Here is a 21,327-nt window from a genome sequence, read left to right as displayed (position 1 = left end):
TAGTTCTGAGGAAACATCATTTGACCCAAAATGTTAACTCTGATTTCTCTCCACAGATGCTGCCAGACCTGCTGACCTTTTCCAACTATTTCTAATTTTCTTTCTGGTTTATAGCATCCGCAGCTCTTTAGGTATTTATTATTTCAGTCATGTTCACCTACCTTTATATTGAGTTAATACCAAAGAACTGCAATGTTGAACAGTCGAGGTAGTTTATGAAGTTTAACCAGAAAGTGATTTTCTCCCTCTGCTTTAAAGCAAAAGACTTTGGCCTGGATATTTGCTCCCAAGTCGAACAGTCTGAGACCTTTGGTTTCCCCCTGCACACTACCCATATCTGCACACCCACCTTGTGAAAATGTGCCCCGAGTAGGAGAACCTTCACTCTGGAGGGATGTGCAGATCCACTGCTACTGGACATAGCTCAGAGACAGCCACAGCAGCTGCCCAGTGGTTTGGTGGGCAGCCTAAAAGATCTGACTTGATACTCTGGGACTTTGTCACACTCATTATGTTAAATATTAAACCCACTATTTCTCATCCTTCTCATACTATCAGCACCGCTTGCAAACTCATATCAATACGTGGTTCCCTCACCCACCTACAATGATCCCTTAAAACTTCTGTACCAATACATGGCTTCCACCCATCCTGAATGGCCCCTTGTTTGCACTATTCCACTATGGTTCCAACTCATGGGCCCCATTAGTCAAGCATTGGCAAAGCCAAAATGATAGCACTTAAGGTTATGTGAATAAACAACTATTGAAAGTGCTAGAACAATTTTGTCTTAATCTCTCAAAGCCAGCAGACAGTTGGTTTTTAAGTCTTCAAAGGACTGGCCACTTGAATAACTTGACAGTTCTCCAGTCCTTATCCACCTTTGAAGAACATTCAAGGTTCCTTCAAAGATAACACCCACAATAATAAGACCTCTGTTACATCAAAAGTAGATTATATCTGAACTTGTTGGGATTTCCACACCTGGGATTCACATTCCATTTTTCATTCTCATCATCCCACCTACTGGATGTAGGATCTGACAGAAATCGGAGGTTGAACTTCCATCATTTCCATGGAGTCTTCATACTCCTTTAGATATCTAGTCCTTGACATCTACTCCATCTGAGAAGATGAGGAAATTGACTGTGGGCTTTTGCAAGTGGTGCTGATAGAATGATGATGGTATGAGAAGGACGAGAAATAGTGGGTTTAATATTTAACATAATGACTGCGACAAAGTCCCAGAGTATCAAGTCAGATCTTTTAAGCTGCCCACCAAACCACTGTGCAGCCGCTGTGGCTGTCTCTGAGCTATGTCCAGTAGCAGTGGATCTGCACGTCCCTCCAGAGTGAAGGTTCTCCTACTCGGGGCACATTTTCACAAGGTGGGTGTGCAGATATGGGTAGTGTGCAGGGGGAAAGAATTCCAGACCTTTGGTTTCCCCCTGCACCCTTACTCTTGCACTCCAGCATGAATCAGTTGCTTGTGCTCCATCTTGTGGCCAAACTAAGAACTGGTGAAAGTGAAGCTTGACTTGCCATGGCAAACTGAGTGTCAGTGACTGGCAGCCTTGGCACCTGAACGTAGCAGATTCCAGCTGAGATCAGAACTCATCAATTTATGTCATTTCATTGGACAGTCAGTCATGAGACAGTTACGAAACTGATAGGATGCAAATATTGCACGTAACCTCAGAATTATATTTGTTTGAAAGCAACAACAGGAACTGCTAGCTGTGCAACACCAGCAAGAGCTTCTGGAGCAGGAACGCAAACTGGAGAAACAGCGGCAGGAACAAGAGTTTGGGCGACAACTACAGGAACAACATCTTCTGTTTCTTCGAAATAAAGAAAGGAGCAGAGAAAGTACGTACTCAGCTATTCACTATGGTCTTGCATCTGATATGTACTGTTATTTGTGCTTGAATAGAAAAATCCATCAAAATCTTACTGGCAAGTGTTGATGTACTTGTTAATGGGGCCAGTAATGGTACTAATATTATAAAACATGAGTGATACAAAATTTGAGTACTAATGATCTGTTTGTGGTTTCTATCTTTGTTACTGTAGTTATTTTAGGGAGAGAAAAACAGTTTCATTTTTTTTGGTTTTCATTTTTCATTCTGACCCTTTTTACTTCATCTTTGAATTTGCAAACCAAAAACAAAGACGTATCTAACCACGTTAGTGGTAGTAAAATGGCAAATTTACCAAATATCCTGAGATCACAGTTGGTAAATGCATCCAATGTGAAGCATGATCATAAATAGTGAGGAAGAGCCAGACTTTAACATTATAATTGTCCTCAGTAGGGGAAAGTCACATCAGAGTTCATAGTTCTTGTGTCTATCCATTGACCTGCTGGAACCTATTGAGTAGGTTCTTTTGTTCAGTTTTTTATAGTCACAATCATTTACGTGATCTCCCCAGAATTTTCACACCTCTTCCATCCAAATCTCACAGGCTCTCTGAAAATCCCTATGGAAATCCCATCTCTCTTATCTTCATAATAGGCAGCAGGTGAAGATAGGATCAGGCTTAGCTATAATGCCTTCTATTATTATTGAATACTGCAAGCTTACATTAAAAAATGTCAGATACTAGATTGCTGCTTGTGACTGTGTAGGCATGCATCATTTCTGTCAGAAACATCAAAAATTTAAATGAGGAGGAGGTGAGGGATAAAATAAATCCATTCATATCCTTCTCCTGAGAAATCAGCCTTGGGTGAAATAATCATCTCAGTACTTCATAGGCTCCTTATCATTTATTAACACATATGAAAGAAGAATGCCATAAGCATGTTTACACTGGCAATTATTTCTGCCTTTATAATTGGTTGAATGATGAACTCTTGTGTCTAACTTGTGGAAACAGGGCTAGCTCTTCCTACATTGTGGTTGTATTTGTTTCTCAACTTTAACCAAAACTAAGAGAATAGTACAGGTTTTTAGTAAAAACCCATGAAGCCTTCACACACTACTATCCATAATAATGTTCTAGATACCATATTCACGAAAAGCGAATTGTGTAATATTCAATGATATCCTTACTTTATGGATTGTGGATTTAAGTATGTAATTTTTCAACATTCACTCATTACTTAAATGCATGATGGATATCATGTTGCTGTTATTTTAACTTACAGATATTGTGAAATGTCGGTAACTTTCAGAAACGAAAACAGCCATTTAAGAAAGCAATTGGGAAATCAGTTTTCTAGACCTGAAAAGAAGCCTTAATCATTTGCTATGAAAGAGGAAAATGACACTATGTTGCAATCATTTCCAACTCACTACCATCACTATTTTCAGAATGAATGCATTAGAACAATTTACTGGAGCTTTTGAAAGTGAGCTGGGCTGAGTAGATCAAGTCCCGACGGGCGAACGTTTAGGGGAAATGATTAGTTCAGTAAGTTGGTAAGTTTAGGATGATGGTGTACAATCCAAATAAGAATAATTGAACGGTGGCGAATTGACTTCAAGTAGCAAGAACAGAGCTGGGGCAGATTGAGTGGAACACATGTTTAACTGGAAAACCGTAGCTGCATAGTTGACAACCTTCAAAGAGAGAGTTCAGGTGCAGTCAATGTCTATTTCCACAAAAGGGAAAAGGAGAGCAAACACATCCAGAGCTCCCTAGATGAATACAGAGATAGAAATCATGTACTCATGACAGCTACCAGTTGGAAAAAACCATTTAAAACCAAGAAAAATCAGATTCAGAGGAAAGGTTAAAGTCATTAGAGAAGCAAGAGACAGTATGAGGAAAAGACTGCGTCTCAAATGTAATGGGAAGCCTAAAGTCTTCCATAGATACATCACTAGTCAAAAAGAGGTAAGGGAAATAGTAAGACTGAATAGAAACCAAAAGGGGGATTTACACATGGATGCAAGAGGCACAGCTGAGGTGCTAAATGAAAACTTTGTATCTGTCTTTACCTGGGCTATGGGGATAGCAGAAAAGTTCTGTTATTATGAGGAATCAAAATTGACTTGGAACAAGTGTTGGATGGATTATCAATACATAATGTTGGCAAGGCACCAGGACTGGAGATGCACTCAAAGGTATTGAATGAAGTTAGAGTGGAATTTGCAGGGGCATTGGTCATAATCTGACTGTCTTCCCTGGAATCAGGGGAGATGCCAAAGGGCCAGAGAATTGCAGATGATACAGTCTTGTTCAAAAATGTTGTTAGTATAAGCCCAACAATTAATCAATTTAACATCAGTGGTGAGGATGCTTAATGAAATAACTATTCAGAATAGAATTCGTAGCTACATGGGTGGGTTGTTTAGGAAGGGGCAGTATGGATTGATATTGGTGAGATTGATCATATTGATCATATTTTAACAATTTGCTGGAATTTTTTGAAGAACTAACAGAAAAGACCAATAATGTCAAATATTGTTGATAGGGTGATACATGCATTTTTAAAAGGTGTTTAATAAAATGTCACACCGTATCTTATGAGAAGACTTATATCTCATGAAATCAAGATGCTCAGTAGTAATGTGGATACAACACTGAGTAGGTTATAGGATGCACAGAGCTGTGGTCAATAGATATTTTTCAGATGGAGGAAGGTTTGCAGTGGAGTTCCGAAAAGGTTCGGTATTGGGATCCTTGCTTTTCCTGACATATATTAATGATCTAGACCTTAATGTGTATGGGATAATATGGAAGTTTGTACATGATACAAAACTTGAAAGCATTGTAAACTCTGAGAAGGACAGTGTAGAACATAGTTAAGCTGATGGAGTGGGTAGATCAATGGCAGAGAATTTCAGTGTAAAGAGGTGTGGCACAACGCATTTTGGCAGGAAAAATATGAATAGACAATATAAAATAGGGACACCATACTCAAAGTGGTGCAGGAGCAGAGGACCTATGTGTGTGTGTGCATAGATCACTGAATAGGGCAGGATAGGCGAACAGAGTAGCTAATAAAGCATGCAGTTATCCTGAAATTTATTAACAGGAATAGAGTACAAGAGCAAGGAGGTGATGCTGAACCTATACAGGACCTTGTTAGCCTTCAGCTGGAGCATTGTGTGCAGTTCTGGATGCCACACTATAGGAAGATTGTTGGAAAAGATCAAGAAGAGATTTGCAAAAATAGTTTCAGGGATGATAAACCTAGGTCTGAGGAATATTGGAGAGATTGGAACAATTCTACTTGGAGAGAAGAAGGCTATGAGGAGATCTGAGAGAGATTTTCAATATCATGAAGGATAAATTAGGTAGAGAGAAACAACTTCCACTTGTAAATAGCCAAGAAGGCAAAGCTTTAAAATGGTTTGTGAATGTGAGAGGAAGGATCATTACACAATGAGTGGTTCAGGCCTGGAATGTACTTTCTGGAAATGTGGTCATGATGACGAGGTGCCAGTGTTGGACTGGGGTGGACAAGGTTAAAAATCACACAACCAGGTTATAATCCAACAGATTTATTTGGAAGCATTAGCTCCTTTGTCAGGTGCTTCCAAGTTAACCAGTTGGACTATAACCTGGTGTTGTGTGATTTTTAACTTTGGAAATGTAGTGGAGGCAACGTTAAGTGAGGCCTTCATTAGGGCATTGGCTGATTATATGAAAAGAAGCAACGTGCGAGGGAATGGGGGAAAGGCAGGTAAATGGCACTCAGTCATAATGATTATTGGCAAGCCAGTACCACGTGATGGGCTGAATAGCTTCCTTTTGTGCTTTAATAATTCTGTGATTGGCAGGTGAAATTCAGTGAAGGATTGTCCAATGTAATTTTCTTACAAGTTGGATTTGATGGCAAATGCTCTCCCTGTGTAAGCAGAGACCTCACTATAATATTGAAAATTGGAATCAAACCATGCGTTTAATATCTGAATATAAACTTGGTCTTGTATTGAATGGATTGAGCACAGTTTGTATTACTCCTCGCTTGAACAGAGCATCAAACGTCACACAAATGTACATCTTCTCCAAAAAATAATTCAAACTAACTTTCCTGACAATATTTTGAGGCACCGCCAAATGTGTGATTGCTCTTCTGTGCAGTTGGCATATCCCTCTCTCCTTGTTTGGGAATTATCTCTTTTAATGCTGCACCTGTATTTTGAAATCTGAGGCATGGCCACACGGGGAAACCCACCAAAATGTGCCAATCTGTTGAGTGACTTGCCTGTTCATGTTCACTTGGCATTGGTAATAGGAAGATTGTTGGAGAAGGTGTAGAAGAGATTTGCAAAAATAGTTTCAGGGATGAGAAACCTAGTTTTGAAGAGTAATTGGAGAGATTGGAACAATGACCGTGTCCCACAGGTGGGTTAGATTCACTGCTCACCCTGTGAGTATTGACACCATAAACCTAAGAGTAAGAGCAGTCTGTTTAAACAAATTGCCTACTCTAAATGCACAAACTTTATATAACACTAAAAATAAGTATTTCTTTCTTTATTTTTCCAATTTTGTCTCTTTCCTTTCATATGGTACTGGTTGATACTGAGGGACAGTTCTATGAATTCTGTCAGCTACCGTAGACAAGCTATTTTTCAGATTCATATCCTAATAAGATATTCGCAATTCTACACCCTGGCTTTATTTTTTTTTATTTCCTATATTCATTTTATTAATAAATCATCTTGCATGCGAAGAGTAACTTAATTGACTGCAAATTGTGAATTCCAGCTCAACTAGAACAGCAAAGGGAATTTTACCAAACATCATTAGTTACAATGTGGAGCAAACAACAGTTCAAAGTTAGACATCACACAGTGATTCTGATATGTAAACAGTGCTGCCAGGAAACAATTTAAGTATAAATCAGTTCCAAAGGCCCTATCCTGGTACATGCTTTCAGTGAGTACTCAGTAGGGAAAGGTCAGCTACTGATGCCAGCAAAAGCTATTGTAAATAACCAACTGTGTGACGCCAGTAAAATCTTGCTGCCTCAACTTTACTAGTACTGATCTATGTAACAGAGAAAAAGAGGCAGAAACTGAACCCATGCAAAGCAAGCCTTTAGAGGACTGTACAGTTCTTTCAAGTTTCAATACTTGTTGAAAGGGGTCAGTACAGAGCCTTCCATATATTTCATCAGCACAGTTTAATTTGGTTTATGGTTCACTCATTCTGAACATCAGATGGCTTCTGATTCATTTAAATACTCCTGCTTTGCCAAGAATCAACAATGGATCGAACACTTGCAGTGTGTCCGAGAATACAGGAAAGATTTGATTTGTTTAGAGAGCAAAAATAGTAAATTAATATATACATTATATTAAAAATAGATCCATTATATTGAAAATAAGATCAAAGTGTCACAGTGCATTAAAAAAAATCTTACACCATTATATTACTTAGTAGCATCTCTCAGCATGGTGAATTCTCGTGCAGAGTTGAACACTCATGTAGAATCCATAAAAACGGCCTAACCTACTGTATCCTGGTTATGCCATTGTGTACAAATGAACAATTTTCCTTTGTCCCGTGGCTTTTAATCTACTGCAGTCTTTTTTATATAGAAGGTGGTTCAAGTCAGCAGTCCTGCAGTTATCAACCACTCCATTCACTCACCAAGGCTCCTTCAACTGCAGTTTCTAAACTTATGACCTCAATCACGACCACCAAGAAGGAGGACAGCAGCAGATACATGAGAGAACCATTAAGGGCAGCTTCTCCATGAAGTCACACAGCATCATGACTTGAAACTATATTGTTCCCTCCCTGGATTCACTGGCCCAAAATCCTACAACTCTATATCAAACAATGCTGTGGGTGTCCCTACAGCCCAGGTCTGCAGCAGTTCAAGAAGGCAGCTTTTTCCAGGGCACTTAGGGATGGCCAATACACATGAGCCAAGCCAGAAATGTCCACGTCTCTTCAATAAATAAAACAATTCAGAATAATCATAAATTATCATCAACAAAGGAACAATTCAAGTAAGTGGATAAAGGAAAAACATTCAAGCCAGGTTAGATTAATGGAATTATTCTTGAGGAATGTAACCAACAGTCAGCTTTTCTAGTATTTCAGCGATTATTTGATCGTGGTATTGTTCCTCACTGTTGGAAATTCACTATCATCGTTCTGCTTGCTAAGAGGTTGTGGCCTGCTGAGCTGAATGACTACCAATGAGTTCCTTTGACATTAAAAGCTGTGAAGTGTTTCAAACACATTGAGTCATAGTATCTGTTAGATACTTGGGCAGAATCTTTCCGTCCCTGAAAGAGGAAAGAACGGAAAATAACTGGGTGAGTTGACATGGAGAGATTCACACTTCCTCCTCATGACCTCAACAATTAAGTTCAAACGGTGACATTCTCAACCTGCCATCAATTGAGTCCCTTCAGTGTTCAATTAGAGCCATTTACGGGTCTCAACTCACCAGCTCCCCAGCTATTTGCTTCCTCAGTTAGTGAGAAAAATGCCTGGTACTGGTTAACCGGGGAAACTTGGCATGTAATCTGATGAATTTCCTTGGCGGTTAGGGTGGCGAGTTAGTTGACACCAACATGCCTGCCCCAACACTTATAGAGTCTTAGAGATGTACAGCACAGAAACAGACCCTTTGGTCTAACTCGTCCATACCAGATATCCTAAACTAATCTAGTTCCACCTGCCAGCACTTGACCCATATTCCTCTAAACCCTTCCTGTTCATGTACTCATCCAGATGTCTTTTTAATGTCGTAATTGTACCAGCCTCCACCACTTCCTCTGGCGGCTCATTCCATACACACACTACCCTTTGCATGAAAAAGTTGCCCTTAGGCCCCTTTAAAATTTTTCCCCTCTCACTCTAAACCTATGCCCTTTAGTTCTGGACTCACTCACACCAGGGAAAAGACCTTGTATGTTGACCCTATCCGTGCCCCTCATGATTTTATAAACCTCTATAACATCACCCCTCAGTCTCCGATGCTCCATGGAAAACAGTCCCAGCCAATTTAGCCTCTCCCAGCTCTAACCCTCTAACTCTGGCAACATCCTTGTAAAATCTTTTCTGAACCCTTTCAAGTTTCACAACGTCCTTCCAATACCTCATCAAGACTATTGATTATACAAATATCTTAGCAAGGGATCCAGCTTCCCTAACTTAGGATCACTTCCCTAACTTCAAAAAATGATTTTCGTGTCCATCTTATTGATCAATTTCCCTATTAACCTTGTTAGTCAGTGGATGATGTGATTCTGACCTTGTGTCCAATTGTTCCAGTAACACAGAGAAAGATTAGACAATGGCTTGCAAAATCTGAATTGAATTCTGTTCAGCTTTTCATACCATGTGATGATTTAAGCTTATCGAGAAATTGAAAATCTTTGAGAACAAGCCTTCTCTCCAGTGATTTCCTTCATAGCAGGATCCAATGGGAGTTAGCCACCAGGATTGATGTTAACCATTGCTGAATCTCCTCAGGACTGTGTACGTTCACATTTGCTATTCTTCCTTTGTCCAGATATTGTTGACATAATGATCCTGAAATATGCTGTACTTGTGAATCTCAAAAGGAATAAGGAAGTAAATTATAGGTAAAGAAGTTTGTAAAATAATATGATCATTCTCTGAAAATCTACATAGACAAGGTAAAAGAACTAATTATACGCTTTAGGAAAATCCAGTCAATTACATCGTTCTTGTAACATTTCATAATAGAATCATAGAATCCTACAGTGCAGCTAGAGCCTAGTCAGCCCCTTAAATCTGCACCAATCCTCTGATGAGCATCCTACCCAAACACACCCCAATCTCCATAACTCCACATTTACCTTGGCTAATCCACCTAACCTGCACATCTTTGGATTATGGGAGAAAGCCAGAGCACCTGGTAGAAACTCCCACAGATACAGGTAGAACATGCAAACTCCACACAAACAGTCACCCAAGGCTAGAATTGAACCTAGGTCTCTGGCAATGTGAGGCAGCAGAGCTAATCACTGTGCCACATGAGCGTGGCCACTGAAATAGGTAAAAACAACAATTATCTAGGTATCAGATGATAAGTTAAACTGGAGAAAGAAGTTCAGAAATGTGGTAGCCAAGAGACTAACTTAGAAAAATGACTTTTGAAAATTAAATCACTTTGAGTCAATCCAGCAATTCTGAAGTTTTTCCATACAGCTGTGGTTGCAAGCTTTATCCTTTATGGATGTCCCTCCTGGTACTATGGCCTTAGGAAATAGACTCTGGTAGAGGATAGAAATTATTGTGCCCTGGCAGGAAGGGTATTTGGTGAATGGGTCTTTCTTGACAAAATGTGAAGAATTTAGATCAGAGTGGTGCAGGGAAAGCACAACAGGTCCGGCCGCATCCGAGGAGCAGGAAAATTGACGTTTTGGGCAAAAGCCCTTCATCAGGAATAGAGGCAAGATGCCTCCAGGATTGAGAGATAAATGGGGAGGGTGGGGCTGAGGAGAACATAGCAAAGAGTACCATAGGTGAATGGGGGTGAGGATGGAGGTGATAGGTCAGAGAGGAGGGTGGAGCGGATAGGTGGGAAGGGAGATTGGCAGGTAGGACAGGTCATGAGGATGGTGCTGAGCTGGAAGGTTGGAACTGAGGTAAGGTGGTGGGGGGAGGGGAAATGAGGAAACTGGCGAAGTCCATATTGATGCCCTGGGGTTGAAGTGTTCTGAGGTTTAATTCCGCTCCTATATTTTTTGGTATTATGGAATGGTCTGGCAATCTCAATGGACCGAAGGCTGAACTGTGTTCCTATTTCTTATGGTCTTATGGTCTTAAATCATTTATAATTTAACTTCTATAGTGGAATCTATTGGTAACTTAACTATTTATTGTCTTTTGCTTCCATGAACCATGTCATGCTTTAAACAACTTTTTGGAAAATTATTTCCAAAAACCATAAAGTCCTGTTTCTGGAATGATTCCTGTTGATTAGAAAGTAGCAAATGTCTCCTCAATGTTCAAGAAGGAAATGAGAGAGGAAACTAGGAACTACAGATGTGTTAGCCTTTTATCAGTAATAGGGAAATGCTTGGATCTGTTATAAAGAATGAGATCAATAGGCAGCTGGTTGATGGTGATCTGATTGGGCATAGTCCCTGCAGCATGGATTTATGAATTAGAAATTATGTTTGACAAACTTGTTAGGGATTTTTGAAGATGTTGCTAATAAAACTGGTAAAGGAAAGCTGACAGAAGTAGCTTTCCTGGAAGAGGTAGGTTTGAAAGATTTAAGCTCATGGGATAGAAAGTAATGTGTTGGTTTGGATTAATGATTGACTAACTGACAGAAAATAGAAAGTAGGAATAAGTGGGTCTTTGTTGTGTTGGCAGGCTCTAACTACAGGAGTACTGCAAGGATCGGTACACAATATCAATAATTTGGATAAATAGATCAAATGTAATGTTACAAATTTGCAGATGATGCAAAGTTAGGTTGTAATGTGTGCTGTGAGAAAGATGTAAAGTGACATCGGGAGGGTTTGGACAGGCTTTGTGATTGGCCAAGAATGTAGTAGATGCAATATAATGTGGGGAAAATGTGACCTTATCCATTTTAATAAGAGATTCAGATGTGCAGTGTGTTTCTTAAATAGTGAGAAGTTGGAAAGTGTAGATGTACAAAGAAACCTAAATGTCCTTATTGATAAGTCACTAAAGGCGAACTGGCAGGTGCAGGCAGCCAGCTATTAGGAAGGCTAATGGAATGTTAGCCTTTATTGCAAGAGGGTTTGAGTATTGGAATAATTAAAGCTTGATTCAATTGTATAAGAGCTTGGTTAGACCACACCTAGACAACTGTGTTCAGTTGTGGTCACCTTAGAACATAAGAACATAAAAACTAGGAGCAAGAGTAGGCAATTCAGCTCCTCAAGCCTGTTCTGCCATTTAATACGATCATAGCTGACCTCATCTCAACCTCAACCCCACTTTCTTGCCCACTCTCCATAACCCTTCAACCTATTACTAATTCAAAATCTATCTATCTATCTCCTTAAATTTATTTAATGTCCCAGCATCCACCATACTCCGAGGTAATGAATTCACCTTTGAGTGAAATAATTTCTCCTCATCTGCTTTAAATCTGCTACCTTTTATCCTAAAACTATGGTCTCTCATTCTAAATTGCCTCTTATAAGGACAGATCCTTTCTACTTTATTAATCCTTATCCCTATCTGTTAATGGCATAAAGGGTTCATGAGAATTGTCCCTGGGAAAGAACAGTTAGAGAGAGATTGAGTAAACTAGGCCTGTATTCACTAGAGTTACAAAAAAATGAGAAGTGATCTCACCGAAACTTAGAAAACTCTTAAAGGGATAAGCAAGGTAAGTACTGGTAAGATATCTCCAGAGGAGTCTGGAACTAGGGGACACAGTTTAAAAATACAGAGGATTCCCTTTGGCTCTGAGACAAGAAATTATTTAATTCAAGGATTTGTAAACTTTTGGAATTCTCGACCGGGAGGGGCCACTGATGCTCAGTCTTTGAGTCTGCTTAAGCTGCTGATTGTTAAGATGGGGTGGAGACCTGATTACCAGTGGGTTTGATGTTGATGAGGATGAGGTGAGTAAAGGTATTGAATCTTTGATCAGTCATGATCATATTAAATAATGGGGCAGGCTTGATGAACTGAATGGCCAACTCTTGTTCCCATGATCCTCTGTTAAACGTTATTAAAAGATCCCAAAATGTGACAATTACTGAGGCGCATGTTCTCTTTTCAGGTGCTGTGGCCAGTACTGAGGTCAAGCAGAAACTCCAGGAATTCCTGTTGAGCAAATCAGCGAAAGAATCTCCATCAACTGGACAGAACCATTCCTTCCCTCCAAATCCCAAACACTGGTTTAAGTAGGTACCATCATTCTACTAACGGCATTTGTATTTTTCATGTATTTCTTTGAAGAAAAGCTTGTTTTGATTAAATTACAGTTTATAGAAACCAGATTCCATGTGTCTTATCCAAACAGACAAACAGTTTCTTTAGCAAAGCACCATCATTCAGAGTTGCAATGAGGTGAGATCGAGTGTTGTTTGAATCCACAGGTTTGTGGATTTAAAAGTGAGAATGTTGTCGATTGAACAACAGGGCTTTCACTGTGTGACATCTGCCAGAGAAATGTAGATAAAACAACCTACATGGCCTTCTTTGACCTTACAAGGGACTTTGAAACCATCCGTCGGGAAGTATTATGGAGTGGTCCTCTCTGCTTTGCTTACACCATGAAATTTGTCACCATCTTTCGATTGCTGCACGATGACATGGAAGTCGTGGTAGTGACAAATGGCTCCACCGCTGACCCATTCCCTGTTAGGACCAGTGTCAAACAGGGCTGTGTCATCATCCCAGCAGTGTTCTCGATCTACCTCCCTGCAATGCTTCAACTCCCCATCGACAAGCTCCTGCTGGAATGGAACTAACCTGCAGAACCTGTAGGAAACTATTTAATATCTGCCGCCTTCAAGCCAAAACCAAAATCACCCCAATCAGTATCATTGGGCAGCAGTACCCAAAACATGCTTGTGTTTGTGCAATCTCAGACAGTGTACTCCAGACCATTGTTAGCACCTTTACGGAGGCATAGGAGAGCATGGGGTCGCACCTTGAATATCTACAAGTTGAGGATCTTCCACCAACCTGGCCCAGCATTGTGGAGGGAAACTCCAATCATCGTGGTCCATGGGAGATTTTACAGAACAGTGGCCACTTCCAATACCTCGGGAGTATCCTGTCAGCCAAAGCAACTATTGATGAAGAGATCCAGCAGCGTCTCCAGTGTGCTAGTGCCGCCTTCGGCTGCCTGAGGAAAACGGTGTTCAAGAACAACAACATCAGATCCAACACCAAGACCATGGTATCCAGAGCTGTGGTGGTACCCACCCTCCTCTATGGCTCTGGGACGTGGACTGTCTACAACAGCCATCTCAAGGCATAGGAGAAATACCACCAGCCCTTCCTGCCCAAGCTCCTGTAAACCTGCTGGGAAGAAAGACACACCAACTCTAGTGTCCTCGACCAGGCCAATACCCCAGCATTGAGGCACTGAACCCCCCCCCCCCTTGATTGGCTACGCTGAGCTGGGCACACTGTCCCCATGAACGACACGAGACTCCCCCAAGCAGCTGCTCTACTCCCAGCTCTGAAACGGCAAGCAAGCCCCAGGTGGACAGAGGAAGTGCGTCAGTGATACCTTCAAGGCCTCACTGCAGCATTCCCACAGACACCTGGGAATCACTGGCCCAAGACGTCCAAAATGGAGGTGGAGCATCCAGGCAGGTGTTGAGCGACTTGCCATCGGGACAAATTGGAAGCCAGGAGCAAACAATACAAGGAGCTGACTGCCAGAGCAATGCTCCACCTACCCCTTCCCACAACCATCTTCTGCCCTAAGTGTAACAGAGCTTGTGGAAGCTGCACCAGTCTGTACAGTCATCTACAGACTTGTCCTGAGAGTGAAAGAGAGTCATCCTTATCTGCGAGGGATTTCCATTGATGAATGATGATCCCTTTACCAGTATCTGCAGTGTACCCTTAATGCTATTCGAAATGAAGTTGCCAAGATAGATAAAACCTTTAATGACATCTAAAAAGAATGTAACTGGCTAAGTGTCATAATAACTTGTACAGTTACAGCACATTAGTTTTGCAGACATTGAACAGACATCTCATTGTTCTCAGGAAGAACAGCTAGAAAACGAAAAAAAGGTTTGATGGTCTATCTGGCACAGTACTTCAATGAAGAGTCATGGACACAGAGATCCAGGAGATTGAAAGAGGGTAGAACTAAAGCAGAATGTGAGCAATTAGAGATTAAGGCCTGTTCTAAAAGAAAACAGGAAGGTGCAAAAAAAATTGTTGACTTAGCAGAAGAAGAGGGACAGAAGTAGACATAGAATTTGTAGTTGGTTTTAAATTATCACTGCTTCTGCACAAAAGCAAACAGGAAGGTAAATCTAAAACAAGGTGGGGAATGAGTAGAAATAGTATCTGAAATACTGTAGAGGCTGAATTGTTAGGTATATTCAAGGCTGAGATAGACAGCTACTTTACACTCCAAATGAGAATCAAGGTCTATGGGGAAAAGGCAGGAAAGTGGAGTTGGTGATCATCACATCAGCCACGATCTCATTGAATGGCAGAGCTGATTTGATGTGCCAAACAGTCTACTTTGCCTCCACAAAGTTTGGTATTATCTGCACTAGGATGAAATCTTTTTGTTTTGCAATTGTGAGCTGAAATGAAAAAGTATTGTTTGCAAAACCAAGGATTTCTGCACAATTTGAAAGTAAATAATTTGATACTTGTGAACACTGTTTGTACAGCAATGGGTTACAGCAGTGTTTGCAGGTGAACTGGAGTCGAGGGGCTGTGTGTGGATGGAGCTTTGGCTGCAGCAAGAAGCTGTGGATTAGTGACCAATTTTCAATGAGAAAGAAAACTGAAAGAACTGCAGGTACTGTAAATCAGAAAGAAAAACAGAAGTTGCTGGAAAAACTCAGCAGGTCTGGCAGCATCTGTGCAGAGAAATCAAATTTAATAGGGTGGCATGGTGGCTTAGTGGTTAGCACTGCTGCCTCACAGTTCCAGGGATCTAGGTTCAATTCCAGCCTTGGGTGACTGTATGGAGTTTCCACGTTCTCCCCATGTCTGTGTGGGTTTCCTCTGGCTGCCCCGGTTTCCTCCCACAGCCCAAATATGTGCAGGTCAGGTGGATTGGCCATGCTAAATTGCCCATAGTGTTAGGTGCATTAGTCAGAGGGAAATGGGTCTGGGTGGGTTACTCTTCGGAGGGTCTGTGTGGACTTGTTGGGCCGAAGGGCCTGTTGCCACACTGTAGGGAATCCAGTCTTAGTGTTGTTAACGTTTCGGGTCCTGTGGCCCTTCATCAAAGCAGATGGGAAAGACCCGTCAACAATCATGTGACTGGTTCTCAGATAACTGAATAGCCTGTGGCTGGGAACCAGGGTACAGAGAAGTCGTCAGGTCTCTATCTGTCAGAAGCACTTTCTCCCTTCTCTGCAGTACGCTGCTTTAAATCTGAAGAAAACTAGTTAATCTTCTCTTCAGCTGTTTCTGCAAGGTGTGATTTTTAACTGATAAGTCAGAAACCTTTCTTATCAGTGGACTAACCAACTTGTGCCTATTGAAAACCAGTGGAAACACAATGAGAAGGTTAATTGAAAAATATCATGCTGATCAGCTCAAGAATTAAAACAGTCATTTCAGCAATTTTTCTGAACAAGAAGCTGAAATATTTTTCCAGATTTTCCCTTGATCCATAATTTGCTTGTTATTTTCCCCTGTAAGTGTTTGACTGTGTGTTCATGTGTCTAAGGGATAGGACTTTTAATTATTAGTGTTATATTGCCAATGGCTTATAAATGATTACTTGAAGCTCAAGTCTAATTAGTTGCAATAACTAATAATTCTTCTTAAATACAGGAACATAGCTCATGCTTTATGTCAGCCCAGGTCTCAAAATCTGGTAAAGTGGAGAATCTTTGCATAGTTTAAAAAAAAACTTTTACGTTTGTGTTGACTCTGGAACAGTGGGGCTTTATTTCCAGTGCTCTAAACCAGTGAATTGTGACACTTAAAATGAAATAGAAAGACTGTAGGCAGAGTGGGAGGCCAGGAAGAAGCATCGAGCAGAAGATTCATGAGCAAGAATGATGGCACATGCAAGCTGAACTAAAATGAAGCCAGAACTAGAGCTTACAGAAAGAATTTGCTCTGATATACTGTCTTACCACATCATTTGGTTTACTTTTAAATTTCAGTCAATGTTGCTTCAGCGAGTTTTTGCATGATTTGATTGCTTGATTTGATGGTCTGTTTTTAGTGGTATTGGTTTTAACATCTCATTTGAAAGAGAATGGAATAAATCTTAGCTAACAAAATAGCTAGGTTGGGGTTAGTGAGAAATTAAAACTTCAATGATTTCAATAAACATAATCGTCCACTTCTCTATTTAATGGAGACATAATAAAAGGTCTTAGAAAATCTGACAATTGAAGAAAGGTGAGGATATCATTGAGGAATAGGTAAGTACTTCCCTCTAACCTCCAAGCTTCCAACCATTAAATGTAATTTCTTCCCCACATCTCTCTCCACATACAAATGACACCCCTAACCCTGGTTCACAGATCTCCTACAAACACCCTACTTTTGGAGATTGCACCTTTCTTAGCTAGATCACAAACCTACCCACACTCCCAGTCACAAAGGTGGATGACTTACCTGTAGCTACAGATGCCTCAGAAGTGCTACCCAATTGACAGGAAGAAAAGACAGGAGAAAAAGGGATGTTGGTTGTTTAGTATATCAATTCTGGCTAACGTTTTGCTGTTCAGAGAGCAGTAGGGAATTGTATTGGCTTCCCATGCTTCAGGATAATTCAGCTAATTTTACTGCTTAAAGTGATTCTATAATTGGGCAGCACTTATTGAATAATCCGGAGTGTGATAATATCTACACATGCAGCCAATTTAAGAAAATCAATCAAGCTCATAATGTGTCACACTTACAATTGCTACAAAAGACATACGTTTATATGCAGTGCCTGTTCTTTATAAATATGTTTAAGCCTTGAACCTTTTTTCTTTGAATACCTGGAGCATAGGAAACCTTACTTTCCTGCTTTTTCCATGGCAACTTTTCAGCCAATCAGTATCTATTTGCCAAATAATCAGTTTTCCTTTTCTCCTATGATCTTAGGAAAATTGACACACTTGCATTTGTCCTGAGGAGTGTATGACAAAAGCTTCAACAACAGGTCTCTCGTTTCAGCAATATTCAACTTTCTGAAGAATGAAAGCATAAGTTAGAATATTGGTTTTCTCACAGATACAATTAGAAATTGGAATAATTTGCCACTAGAGGCTGGGGACACAGAAAACCTATACTATTGGGAAATAATAAAATAGAGTTACACTGGATTACTTCACTTTCGAACCACTGGCATGCGTCCATTGCTCAATGCTTCCTTTCTTCACACTTCCTTGGTCTAATGCTGAAACAACCTTTCACCAGAAACTGTGTACAGGACAGTTTTGACAGAATGTTAGAAACGCTAAAGAAGAATTATTAGTAGTTTGAGTAGAAAATTTGTGTATAATTTCCCAAAGTTGACAAAGGGTAATAATTAATTCTCAGTTCAGTCACCATCTGTTTAATAGAGTTAGACTGTTAAAAAGTAGGGGGAAACAGAAACAGCTCATGGAAACAGGGGGAGAACAGGAAAGGTAAATGAAATCTGGGACAAGTGAATAACTGACATGGAAAGGGTATCTTAAACTGGAAGCAATGAGACCACCTACAGAGATTATATTGTCATTTTATGATGTAGTCTGTTTAATGGTTGTGTTAATTCACAGCTCTTTGTTCCTATGCCAGGGGGCCCCACCGTGCTTCACTGGACCAGAGTTCACCACCACAGAGTGGAAATTCTCCATCATATAAGCAACCATCACTGGCAGTTAATGACAAACAGGATGATTTTCCCCTGCGTAAAACTGGTGAGTCAGGATCAATGTTTGCCACTTCAGTTGTGAAAGCCTTTTGGACCTACAATGACTTAATAGGAATGAGGTTTTTCACTTTGTATCAAGGTAATAGTATATGCACTAGAAGACTCTGCCTAAATTGAGAAAAATCTGAATTAATGCATTTATTCAAACTAAAGACTTTTGTGACCTTTTTATATTAAACCTGGTCTTTAATGTTAATTTGTACCTTAAGAGTGAGATTTTCTTTAATAAGCAACCAACTCACCTCAGCCAAAGGAAATATTGGAAACTCTCAGCAGGCCTGATAGCATGTGTGAAGAAGATAGTCAGACCTTCTCAGGTATTGACTGTTTATCTGGAGAAGCATCTTGTTTATTTTCTCCACTGCTGGCTGACTTGCTGAGTATTCCTGAATTCTAGTGTCTGTCTTGCTTTTCACTCTGAGCTCATCAACGAAAACTTTATTCTATTAGTGATCATTTATTTCTATCAATTCTAATGAAATACCCTTATTATAAAGGCCTCAATACACTGCACATCATTACAACAGTGTGGCCAGAGGTGTAACATAATTGTCAATGCAACATACAGTGCATGTCTTCCAGCCCCAGAAATATAGTTTCATATCATTATGTCTGTGCATACTTTTATTTCACAATTTTCTTTATTGTTTTCGACAACAACTGCAAATTTTCTTCTATCCATTGTTCCTGAAAGCCATCACATCCATAATGGATGGGAAAAGTGTACAGAAAGCATAGGTAAGTCAATTGTGAATGGCAAAGATGCATATGGAAGAACTTCATTGTCCTTCATTACCATGAGTTCACATTTACATTGATAATACTCATCACAAGTTCAGCAGTCAAAATACATAATTTTAAGTCATTTTTCATCCACAGTACAATAATGGCCAAACAATGGAATAAAACTGCTATCACAATTTACCCAAATACTCTACATGTTGTACGTATGAACCATTTAGTGTCTTAGATTCAAATATCACTGTATGATGAAAGCTGATCTTAGTCTGGCAGTCTTCAAACAACTAGTTCTCCTTATTCAGATCATTATCTGCAGACAGGACAGGAGAATGCATTTATAATGTTGTTTCATGTAGCTCATAGTATATCCAAGTGCATGCATTAAGTATGTTGAGTTCCATTGGTTTCCAAACATGAATTGAACACCACCCACAAGGGGCTGAATTTGACACCTTTCCCCTAATTATAACTTGGCAGGTGAATGTAAAATTGAGGGCAAGGTCATGAACTCAATTAATGACAATTCCTACCCCCGCCACAATCTCTCTCATGACAAGTAGAGGCCAGTTTTAAATTTGTAGCCTGTCACCTTTCACTTTTTGATGTGGTAACAGGCGAAGGTGGGGTGGAGGGGGTTACCAAACCCAAGGCCCTCTGCACCCATCATATTCCAAACAATTCCCTGCCCCAGTGTGTTCCTGCCTCTCCCCTTCGCCCCACTGTATTTCTTACCTTCCCTGGGCCTATCCAACCCGCCTCTCTCAATGCCTTTGACCTTTCTGCTTGGATCTGCAAGCCCAAACCTGAAAATACCAATCCCCTCCATCTACCATTGCATCCAGCGTCAGCAATGATTGCTATTGGGGTCTGAATGCTCTCCACTAGCCAATGCAACAAGAGAGCTGCAGGTCATTTGATTAGCAGGCAGTTCCCATCTCCCCAAATAGCTCAAAAGCCTGCCTCAGGCCAGTTAATTTCCAACTGGCTCATTCCAACAGTTATGCCATGGGACAGTTGATTATTTTGTCTCTTCTGAAAGCCAATAGAGATTATTCTGAATTTGACAATAGCAGTGAAAATCAGGTGAAATGTGCAAGAGGCAATTGAATCAATAATGTCTGTCTTCCACTATCATTCAAATCACTACTTCCAAAAGATGCTGTTGCAACTCTCCTCTTAGGCATTTAAAATAAAGTGAGAAAAGATGAGGTGATGACTGAGTAATCTTTTGAAAGAAATAATTTAAGATGTTGTAGCTCAATATTGAATATCTGAAGACATCTCAATGTATTTCACATAGAATGTATTGAAACACAAAATATTTCATACATAGCAATGACCCATAAATAATTGCTTATTGGCCAAATAATCTGTATCATTTTTAGTTATGTAAGCAGAGAATGATAGCCAGGATACAGGAGATTTATCTGTCCTTCAAACATTACCACAAAATCTTTTAAAATCACATGAGGAATAGATCCAAGTACCAGCAGTCCATGCTTTTTGTTACATGCTTCATGTGAACCATAGCATCTTTAACAATTGGATTACTTTCATTAGTACACATGAGTGTCCAATTTCCTATCTTCAAGAACTCCTGATGTAGAGTTGAGACATCTGGGCCAAGTAGGAGTGTGTTTTCCAAGCTGAAAGATGGAAGAACTTTATGTTCTAATAATCTAGACGGAAGTCCTCAGTTGCTCTGAGCCTATATTAGAAATATGGTGAAGCATGAAATAAATAGTTTTCTGACTATTTAAATAATCAGATCAGCATGTGCTGCAGATGCCCAGATTTCAGCAACATGCACTTGATGGGCAAGACTCCGTTTTGGGAGCAGTAAGGTAATAAGTTAACTAAACTGATTCAATACTATGAGTAGACCAACTTGCAACAGTTTCTGTTTGTAATAAAGTGATCATGAGGATTGTGTCTAACCACAGAGCTTCTTGCTTTGTAGTGGCAGTGTGTTGGAAGTTTATTACACAAATATAGAGTCTGTGACAATTAACGATGGAAAGAAAAGGGTATGTTCCAGTCTTGTGGATAATGAATCATCATATTTTAAAAATAGAACTATTTCTGTCATGTAATAATTTTCTTTTATTGTT

General features: G+C 40.0%; 1 protein-coding gene across 11 annotated transcripts in view; it reads left to right on the top strand.

The window, feature by feature from the left end:
- The window catches only part of LOC140480462 (histone deacetylase 9-like), a 778,931-nt gene that overhangs the window by 375,450 nt on the left and 382,154 nt on the right, over window positions 1-21,327 (top strand). For all 11 annotated transcript variants that reach the window (XR_011961302.1, XM_072575348.1, XM_072575350.1 and 8 more), the window contains 3 exons: window positions 1,719-1,869; window positions 12,671-12,794; window positions 18,340-18,461. Coding sequence is in view for 10 of the 11 variants with exons in the window: in XM_072575348.1 (XP_072431449.1) it covers window positions 1,719-1,869; window positions 12,671-12,794; window positions 18,340-18,461 (397 nt within the window). In the remaining variant the exon portion in view is untranslated. The remainder of the gene's footprint in view (window positions 1-1,718; window positions 1,870-12,670; window positions 12,795-18,339; window positions 18,462-21,327) is intronic.

This window comes from Chiloscyllium punctatum, chromosome 8 (genome assembly GCF_047496795.1).
Source record: "Chiloscyllium punctatum isolate Juve2018m chromosome 8, sChiPun1.3, whole genome shotgun sequence".
NCBI lineage: Eukaryota > Metazoa > Chordata > Chondrichthyes > Orectolobiformes > Hemiscylliidae > Chiloscyllium > Chiloscyllium punctatum.
The sequence above is the reverse complement of the archived record's forward strand: the minus strand, read 5'-3'. Positions and strand labels throughout refer to the sequence as shown.